General features: G+C 48.0%; 1 protein-coding gene across 1 annotated transcript; it reads left to right on the top strand.

Annotated features, from left to right (window-relative positions):
* The first annotated feature begins 3 nt into the window (after positions 1–3).
* ESS2 (ess-2 splicing factor homolog) lies at positions 4–8,950 on the top strand. The gene is made up of 10 exons (XM_030285656.4): positions 4–217; positions 669–837; positions 1,738–1,833; positions 2,147–2,313; positions 3,081–3,198; positions 3,657–3,790; positions 3,901–4,003; positions 4,967–5,076; positions 5,988–6,103; positions 6,670–8,950. The coding sequence occupies exons 1-10, from the start codon at positions 71–73 to the stop codon at positions 6,953–6,955; spliced, it is 1,446 nt and encodes a 481-aa protein (XP_030141516.4). The 5' UTR covers positions 4–70; the 3' UTR covers positions 6,956–8,950.
* The last annotated feature ends 1,333 nt before the right edge of the window (positions 8,951–10,283 follow it).

Below are 10,283 nucleotides of genomic sequence, written 5' to 3'. Positions count from 1 at the left end.
GCGCGGAGCTGTGACGGCACGGCCGGGCGCGTTCGCGGCGGCGGAGGAGGGGCGGAGCGGCTCCGACGCCATGGAGGCGATACCGGTGCCCCCGGCCTCTCCCGCCGCTCTGGTGCCGGCTCCCGCCGCGGGCCCCGTCGCCGTGATGGGGAAGGAAGTGGTGTCGCCAGCTGCGCGGCACTCGAAGAAGATCCTGGATGAGGAGGCCTATATCGAGGTAAGGCGGCGGGCCTGGGCCCAAGCCCGGGAGGCTCCGCTCCGCCGGTGCTTGGGCCGAGCGCTTCCAGCGCGGCGGGGCTTGCCTGGGGTCCGCCCGGCACGGCCGGCCCGCGGGTGCTGCCCGCTGCCACCGCGGCTGCGGGTGGAAGTAGCGCCGGGGCCGTCCCTCGGGCTGCCGGGGCCCGGGGCCGTCCCTCGGGCTGCCGGGGCCCCTGCGCTCGGCTGTCCGCGCTCGGCTCTCCGCGCTCGGCTCTCCGCGCTCGGCTGTCCGCGCTCGGCTGTCCGCGCTCGGCTGTCCGCGCTCGGCTCTCCGCGCTCGGCTCTCCGCGCTCGGCTCTCCGCGCTCTGCCGGGGCCCGGGGCCGCCCGTGGCTTTGCGCCGCTGGCCCCGAGCTGAGCCGGCGCTCCAGGTGTCCCAGCGGGGCATTGCAATTGTCTCTGTCTTTGCAGAGCTTAGAGAAGATCATCCAGCGAGACTTTTTTCCCGATGTGGAGAAGTTGCGGGCACAGAAGGACTATCTGGAGGCTGAGGAAAATGGTGACTTGGAGAAAATGAGACAAATTGCTATCAAGTTTGGCTCTTCATTGAACAAATCGTCGAGGGACACACCTGCACCCTGTAAGAACTGGCTCTGTGGGGCATCAGGGGTGTGTATCTGATATTGCTGCTCTGCTTTATCTAACTTCGTGCAGACAATGCTTATCTTAAAGATTCAAGGTTGATGTTGCATGAGAGCTAAGTGTGCCAGTTTGGGCAGTGTCTGGTGGCTCATGCTGAATTTCTCTTTGATGGTGTCTAATAATTCTGTGAGGGAAGGGTTTTGGGAAAAACAGCCATCTAAAAAGCATTCCTCATAGGCATCTTCTGCCAAGTTCCTGCTCTCTAGGGCGTGTTATGTGCTCTCTACTATGAGAAACCCTAAGCTATGTTTTGAATCCTTATTTTAGTTTGTAGTTTTAGGGGTTCTTGTTGCATCTACAGATATTTGAGATTCTCATGTATCAGGGACAGAAGAAGCTTGTGGTTATCAGAGGTTCCCACAGCAGGTATCCAGTGTTCTGTTTTATGTTTTCTTTCACTTCCAGTTTAGGTGTTTCCTAAAGCCCAGCCTCTGGCTGAGCTCTTGCAGTGGGGTTTGGGTAAGCGGCTTTCTTGTAGCAAAGGGCATCACCAGGTGGTGTCCCTTGCTCCCCTGCTGCAGGTGCTGGCCCTGGCCTGGGCTCAGTTTGATCTGCTGCTGCTTTTGTTGGCAAAATCAGGGCGTAGGGTGACTACACCCTGGGCTGTGGCTCTCCTAGGAATTTCTCCCAGCAGGAGAAAAATGTCTTAGATGAGGCCAAAATCTTGTTTGGAGGTTGAGACAGAATTCAGTAGAACATTTTGGAGCTCTTTTCACAAGTTTTTAATTCAGTTTTTGTTCTTTTGATATGCCTTCTGTGACTTATTTGGTACCGCATACTTACAGGAAATCCTGTTGTGTGCTCCAGTAACCAGGTGATATTTTTTTTTTAATGGCAGATGTTACCCCAGCCACATTTGAAACCCCAGAAGTGCATCCAGGTGGCCTTCCAGTGGGAAATAAATCTAAGGCTGGCATCAAGACAACAGAGGAAGGTAGGAAAATTGTTTCTCCAGCTGAATTCTTCCAAAATTAAATTGTCTGCCAGCAGCTGGCCACTTGTACATTTCACCTTTAAAATAAATTGCTATAAACACCATGAAAGGGTTTACTGAAAGCTGGTTATATATGTTCCAAACCTGATTTATTCCTGCACCGCTCTGTGGATCTGTGTCTTTGGCCAAGCTTGATGGCATTCCTGGTGTGTGTGTGGAAGGCTTGCTGCCAGCAGGGTTAGGAGGTAGTTACAGTGCTCCCCTGGAAAGGGAGGCATTAACCTTCCTCAGGCTTCTTCCCTTCTCTTGTTAGGAGAAGCAGAAAAAGATGATAAAGATGCTCTTCCCAGCCTGGACACCTTCTTGGCAAAGCACACGAGTGAGGATAATGCTTCCTTTGAGCAGATCATGGAAGTGGCCAAGGAGAAGGAGAAGGTCAAGCACGCCTGGCTGTACAGCGCGGAGGAGGAGTACACCCGGGTAGGGAATTGCCTCAGCTCTGTCCCTGCTCTTCCAAGGGACAAAGCAGGGAAATACCATTTCACTGGCTTTCTGCTAAGGCTCAGTTTCCTGCATCCCATGACTGCTCTTTGCTTCCCTGTGCAGTCCTGCTTTTCCCCCTTCTGTCACACAAGAACAGTGCTGACTTAGTTACTGAGGCTTAGTCTCTGAAAGCTTTGAGGCTGCAAAGCACTGCACAGAGTGCAAGTATTGCTGTCCTTGGCAGCCTGTTCTGTCAGCGGCAACACAGTTCCTGCTGTTTGTCCATCAGCCCCTTATTATTTGCAGTTTGCCTGTCTTATTTCAGTTTTCAGTTTCTGTTATCAGTAATAACCCACCCAGCTGCTGAAGCACAGAACTGCATGAGCACGGCTGGCTGTGCTGCCTTCCTCAGCTACCTGCAGGGGAGGTGCAAGTGCTGTTCTGGGCCTGCTTTGTCAGTCTTTAACCATCAGCAGTGAGCAGCTGGCACATTGATGGCTGTGGGATGCAGTGCCTTTTCATGAAGTTTGGCACTGACATGTGGGTGTTTGCTGCTGTTGTTTTGAGGGAGTGTTATTTTTTTTTATCCCTACTGTCCCTCAGACTGTTACATACCTTATACAAGGTGTGTATAAGGCAGATGGCTGAGCTTTTGACTGAGTTCTCCAAGTTGTGTCTGCCTGAATAAAAGATTGCAGGAGGCTGCTTCAGAATTTTTTTTTTTACCTTTTAAAACTTTTTTTTTTTTTCCATCACCCTTTCAGCGACAGAATGAAAACCTGGCACTTCCTTCAGCCGAGCAGCAGGCTCTGGAGAATGTGAAAGCTGGGCTGGATACCTGGGAATACACAGCTCGGAACACCCTCATGTATTATCCTACAGGTGAGGCACTGGTTCCAGGTGGGTTGGCTCCAAACAGTGCTTACAGCATTTCTGTACATGACTGAGCAGCTCTTACAGGTCATGCTGTGCTTTTTCTTCTGTAAATTTGTTTTTAAACAGTGTGGTTTTTTTCCCTGTTTTTCTTGGCCTCTGATTCCAAAGTTTGATCATGTTCTATTTGCCATTGAAAAGCTCATCTGTATTACAGAAGTACCTGTTTTCAGCAGCCAAAGCTCTTTCCTGGTCTGTCTTCTTTATGATCACTTGTTGTCATCTTCATTTGTTGTTTGTTTCTGCTCAAAGAATCCTCCTTGGACTTGTCAGTCTGTTTGTTCCTATAGAAAAATAGATATTTTTGTAAAAGTAGTTTTCTTTTTTGTCTGTAAATGTACAATTGATAACTTCTGTGAACCAGTGAAGTAAAGAGCTCTTTTTTAAAAGTCACTTTGCTTTTCAAGGTGTACCTGATGAGAGTGAAGTTTTTAAGAAGCCCAGGGAAGTTGTGCATCGGAACACCCGTTTTGTGAAGGACCCTTTTAGCCAAGCTGTGAGCAAATCACAGCTCCAACAAGCTGCAGCCCTCAATGCTCAGGTTGGATAATTTTACTTCTGACTCAAATTGTGTGGTTCATCCCCCAGAACTGTGTGTGTGTGCTGGATGCAGCTGACTCTCACCTTTCTCCACATTGTCTTTTATTTCAGTACAAACAGGGCAAAGTGGGACCCGATGGGAAAGAACTGATACCCCAAGAGTCTCCAAAAGTGAATGGGTATGGATTTGTGGCTACCCCCTCTCCTGCCCCAGGTAAGAGGATTTTCTTATTTCTTCTGCTTTAAGAGGACTATTACTGCGCTTTCTTTGATGCTGTCTTCAACACTAGGGTGTCATTACAGGGTTAGATGAGGAGGTAAAACCTCGTGCTGCGTATGCCAGCAGGATGCAGGGCTTAAATCCTAGTCCAGTACACTGGTAGGAGAAGTCACCCTGCATCAAGAGACTCTGAAGCTGCTGTGCCATTGCTCAGGAATCATCTAGCTTTGGGCTACTTTCAGTTGGAACAAACTGAATATTTTAATTCGAGTTGAAACATGGTAACTGAATTTGTAGCTGTTCTGCATCTGCCTCGTTGTTTCTCTGTGCTTTTTGTGGTTAAGTCAACGCCTGAACATGCTGGGGCTTTCCCTCTGGGAAACCTGTAGGTGGCGTTTGGAGCACCTCCTTGTTCCATCGTAAATGCCTTTTCCAAGCCCTGGATATCAGGATTTTCCAGCCAGAGACTTAATCGGGCTCTTAGGATCCTTTCTACACCTGTAAGACAAGGTGCAGTCACTGTTTGGTACAGGCTGCCCCTGAGATGATTGGAGCGTACATTTGGCTATTACATGTCCTTAAATCTTCTGTCTGTTTTCTTACTTTTAAAGAGTTTCCTGTGTTCAAGGAGTTTTCATTTAGCAGCAGAGGGGACAACTAGTACTGTAGAGGGAAAAATGAAAGTATCACTAATCAAAAGCTTAGCAAATGGAAAAATGAAGACATGGAAAGGGTGGTGCTTGGTTGTTGTAACTGAGAGGGTGACACAGCTACGGGCAATCCCTTTTAATGGGAACCACATGTTCTCATTGGCTGTGATTTCCTCTGCAGTGGAGGGGCTCCTTTGTTGATTAATTTGCTGCATTTCTTAATTTGCTTCTCTCTCCCTTCTTTTTTTTTGTGATGAATGAATAACAAACGTCTTGCATGGGCATAACTTGCTGAATTTGTTTTCAGGTGTCAATGAGTCACCTTTTATGACATGGGGTGAAATTGAAAGCACCCCTTTGCGTCTGGAAGGGTCAGAAAGACCATATGTGGACAGAACACCTGGCCCAGCTTTCAAGGTATTTCATGTCAGCACGACATTCTTTTCTGGGGGGGAAGAACTAAGAAGGGAAAGGCAAGTGAGTAAGGAATAGATTAACATGGAGTGTGACACATCTCTGGGTGGTGTTCCCTGTCCTTGAAACTAATAATCTAGTTTGTGCTTGGAGGGTGGAGGTGAGCATGGATCCACATGAAATCTTCTTGGTGGAGCTACCTGAGGTTGGAACACAGGTAGGAACTGCTGGCAGGACAATGAGATTCTGCATTTGGTGGTGGGCCCAGACAGAAGGGCTTTCAGAGGAAGCTGAAGAGATGCTCAATTTTTCTGATTTTAATGTGTGAATAGGTGGAAATTTTAGCATTTCCCTCTGTCTTTATCTTCTGGCTGTTGCAGCCTGAGTCAGATGTATTAGTTGAGAGTAGAAAAGACACTCTGGCTTTGCTAATGGCACCTAACCCTGCATGCTACTTATCTCCTGCTGGTGTCTTTGAATGTGAGATGTCTGAGACTCTTAGTTTAAGAAAGGTGTAATTTGCTGTATGTGCCTCTGTTTTGTTAGACTCTAAAGGCCTTGACTGGTTCTCCTGCTGTTTAAGAATGTCTGTGTATGCCTGAGAGCAGGCTGGCTACAGGCCAGGCAAGACACAGGTGACATTGTTTGTCTAGGAGAAACAGCAGGAGGAAATGCCAGAGGTAATGGCTGCTTCCTTGACTGGACTAGTTTTACAATTTTTGTTACTTGCTTAGGCAGGTTGAAGGTCTCTGTGTCCTCTCTGGCCTTTATGCAGCAGAAAAGAGGTGTGGGCTGACCCCACTTCTCCCTGCTTTAGGTCCCTGTACATTGGAATCCAGCTTTGAAGGTGCTTTGACTAATTTTTTCAGCACTCTTGAGTGCCTTGGCAAGTGAACTGTGTGATGCATTTATAGATCCTGGAGCCCGGACGCCGTGAGAGGTTGGGACTCAAGATGGCCAATGAAGTAGCAGCTAAAAACCGAGCAAAGAAGCAGGAGGCACTTCGAAAAGTGACAGAAAACCTGGCCAGGTGAGACCTCTGTTTTGACAGCAAACCTGGGGGTGGCTATTATGTGATGAGATGTAAATCAGCACCTGTAGAAAGGGAGGAATGATGGTAAGGAAGGATACTGGAATCAGGAAGAGGTGCATTTGGACTGAAAGATTTTAAAAATTAAAAATTTAGAAATTAAAAAACTTAATTCCTGAGGGAAAGTGGCTGATGGCCATCCCTGACACTCTTTGTCAGCATTACTGCTCTGCCCTACAGCCACCCAGCGATGCCTCTGGATCAGTGCCTTGCCTTATTACAAAGAAAAGACATGATAAGAGTTGCCTGGGGGGGTCACAGGAAGGACAGAATGGGCTCAAAGGAAAAGTCAGGCCATGCCACTCAGGTTTGGGAAGGATGCAGGAGGTTTTTCTGTCACTTGTTTCTCTAGAGAGACAGGCTGCATTTACCTGCAGGCAGAATGACTTCTGCAGGCAGTGGGTCTTCTCTGTGGGGGAACTCACGTAGGGAGGCAGTATTGCTTTTCCTAATAAAGGCAGATTTTTTTTCTGTAAAATCTCTTAAAGCTTTTTATTCTGTTTCAGCCTTACTCCAAAAGGACTAAGCCCAGCAATGTCACCAGCTTTGCAAAGACTTGTAAACAGGACTGCAAGTAAATACACCGACAAAGCCCTGCGAGCCAGCTACACTCCCTCCCCAGCCCACACAGGAACTCCTGGTTACAAGACCCCGGCCAGTGGGCCTCAAACCCCCCAGAGCACCCCACAGTCTAGGACAGTATCTCAGACACCAGTATCTCAGGATACTACATCCATCACGGACAATTTGCTGCAGCTTCCCAAAAGAAGAAAGGCATCAGATTTCTTCTGAACATTCCAGTCACCACCAAGATGATAGTGCTGTGCTTGGTGAACTGCAGACCGGTTACTGGAAACTGGGGAAATTGAGATAATTTCTGAAAGATATATTTCTGTTTTTAAGAGCGCCGTGCATTTAAATTAATTTCTGTTCAGCTGCATCTGTTTCTTAAGCAGGGTAAGCCTTTCTTAGAGGCTGAACTTGACTTGGGTCCAACTTGTCAAACTTGTTTGAGTTTGTAGTTTGCAGAAGAGGGGACACAACCATGTGCATACTGAGGCATGACACAGAATTTTAGAGAGGTTCTCTTTAACTTTAATTTAAACTGATGCAGTTCACAAGTTTGACTAACTTTGTGATCTTGTTAAAACCAGTGTTCCTTAAGAGGACTCCATTTCCTCTTCCTCTGCTTACACTTTGCAGTATGGGATTTACCTTGCTGCTTTTGCTCAGACTTTTGTTCTGAAGGGTTTGGGCTTGCCCTGTTCTGCAGCTGGCAGAGGGAAGGGATCAGATTTGTTTTGTAGCTGCTCTGCTTGTGACTCCGGAGAGTTGGATGATGATGATGCAGGGGCCAGAGACAGTCCTGTGTCATCCACCAGGATGACAGTGCCATTCTGAAGGACAGAAATTATACTTCTGATAGCCACACTGGGGCTTTTGTTTGGTGTTTTTCTCCCATTCTTTGAAACTTTTGGCTTTAGTTTTTATAATTGGCCGAAAAAAAGAAAAGCAATTTTAACCACACGTGCTGTGGTTGCTGCATATGAGCTGACGTTTGTGTGTGGGATGAGCCCTTGTGGGATGTGATCCAGCTTGGAGAAGCACTCACTGTGCACTCTTTAGAAGGAAGCAGGTGTAGCCAGGTGTTTCCACTTCTTGCACCTCACCTGAGTACAAGATAGCATGTGTAACACTTGCCAGTGTTGGCATTTGCTATAGTCAGGTGATGTTTTTCTGAGGGAACATCCATGGAAAGTCTTACCCAGCAACTTGAGGAGTGTCTGCAGCATTCTCTGAGGTGTGGGGCATTGGGTGCTGTGTTTGTCTTGGTGGAGAGCTTTCTTTTGTGTGGTTTTCTCTCCCACTTCCAAAACTCGTGTCCCTGACTGAAAAACCCTTCCGAGGAACTTTTTATAGTGCACCTTGTAAAAATAAATTTATCAGCATGGCATTGCTAGGAATCATGACTCAAAAATTTGTAATTTTTACCTTTTTAATCCAGAAATACTTGAAGGCTATATTTTTATTTTAAGAAAAAAAATTATTCTCAGGTACTCATGAATTAATGTAAAAGGAGTGCATTTACTAAAGTTTTCATGCTTTCAGAATTGTTCTTTTAGGACTGAACTGACTAAATATGAACCTAGTTCTTAGGTAATTTCAAATACTAGTTACTTATTTCACAGTGAAATGCTTGTCTCCATTAAGCATAGGACCTCTTTGTTAGGTACACAGGCAGGAGGTCAGACCCTGGCCTGCAGTTTGGGTCACTGAGCAGACCAGGAGCGAGGAGTGGATCTGGGATTCCTGCCCATTTGTGGGTGCAGAAGCTCCTCTGAGCGTGGGATGCACAGAAAGGCTGAGCAGCATTCGAGGCACTGCAGATGGGGTCCACACATGGATCAGGAATGGCATGTGGCATCTCTGTGCCACAGCATTTCTAACTGGCTGTGCTCATACCAGGGTGTAGCTGGAGTAAGAGGGGAATGTGATATCTGAGCATGGTTAGTTCCACATTGTGCAATTCAATTTGCTCAGACTTTTCTTCTGCAGGTTTTGGGCTTGCCCTGTTCTGCAGCTGGCAGAGGAAAGAGATCCCCCCGGGTTCCTAATGTCAGTTTGCAGGGTGTGCTTGGGACTGTCAGGGCAGCACAAGTTTGAGGTGGGGGCAGCTTGGGTCTGGGACCTTCGCCGTTCAGATTTTTTGGAGGCCCCTGGGCACAAACACCGGCCATTTTCCCTGTGAAACCAAACCAGACTGCATTAAATATTCTGTGGACAGTGTTGGTTTTGTGTTTGCCCTCAATTGAATTAACCTAGACAGCCACACTAGTGGTGATTCTACCACTGACACGCCTTCACGTGTTTTTTGGAAATAGAACTTATTTTCAGTTACATGCTGTAAAACTGGATATGTTGGAAGGGCTGTAGTGCTCTTCAGGTTGGCTGTTCCTGTAATGCCTGTTTTCCGCTTCCTGCTGCAGTTCAGCCTCTGCTATCTGTAATTAGCAAATCAGTAAATTTTTCATGGCCAGATATTTTTGCTGCTGTAGCAATGGCAGATAAAATGCCTTACAGGGCCAAATCCAGTGTAAAAAAACATCTTGGTTCTTGATGACTGGTGATTTTTTTTCCTCCCATTTTCAGCGTGTTATTTTTCTTTTGCTGTTGCAATACATCTGCATTTTCCCATGTGAAGGCCCAAGCACACTTGCTCCCTCAGCTATAATAGCATCTGTAGCTCTGATGCTGCAGAAGTAGCTGGCAGTGAGCAGTGGTGGCCCCAGACCTCTCCTGGGTGGCCAGGCTGGCTGTGGTGGGTTACTGGGTTCTTGGGAGTCGTGGTGGACCTGTGTCCATGTGGTATGAACACCATCACATCCAGAGGCTGTGGGGGCTTGCTGTGCAGCCTAGACCTTGGCTTCTTGCCCCAGGCAGGAAAGAAGATGGGAGACCACAGGAGATTGTTGTTCTTGTAAGTCTAATCACTGAGCCCCAAGCTGGTTCTCTGAGCCCTTCACCTTCAGGGCCAGGAGCCTCTCCCTGGCCCAGGGGTAACCATCTGCCGTGGTGCAGGGACTGCAGCTTTTCACCCATCCAAAGGCAGGTTCCAGTAGGGAACTGATTATTTAGGTTAAAAGGGAAGCTGTGGTTGGAGATACTTGTTGTTTTGGAGGATTGGGCTATTTCTTTGCAGAAATAAAGGAAATGGGACCACTCACTCAGGGGAGAGGGAAATGGAGCAACTCTCACTTCCTCATATTTGCACGTGTTGCCTCAATCCCAGTTCATAGCTGCTGGCCTTACAGCAGCTGGTTACAAGCTCCAGCTCAGGGTCAGGCCAGGGCCAGGGATGGATTCAACCACCTCACCATGAGCCTCTTCCCCCACCTCTCCCTGCCCCACCAACTGACCTGGCACAGTCTGGGGCAATGGGCACCTCTCATCCTTCGCTTTGGTGCTGCTGGGCCATGGGTTCATTGCTCAGGGGTGCTGAGGGGCTGCTGGACACATGGGTGTGCTATGGGCCCCCCTCTCTTGAGAGCTGGGGTGCTGTGGGATGTGGCAGGGGGGAAATGAGACCTGCCTTGCCTTGGGACTAGAGCCAGGGATATAT

This window comes from Taeniopygia guttata, chromosome 15 (assembly GCF_048771995.1).
Source record: "Taeniopygia guttata chromosome 15, bTaeGut7.mat, whole genome shotgun sequence".
Lineage (NCBI taxonomy): Eukaryota > Metazoa > Chordata > Aves > Passeriformes > Estrildidae > Taeniopygia > Taeniopygia guttata.
The sequence above is the reverse complement of the archived record's forward strand: the minus strand, read 5'-3'. Positions and strand labels throughout refer to the sequence as shown.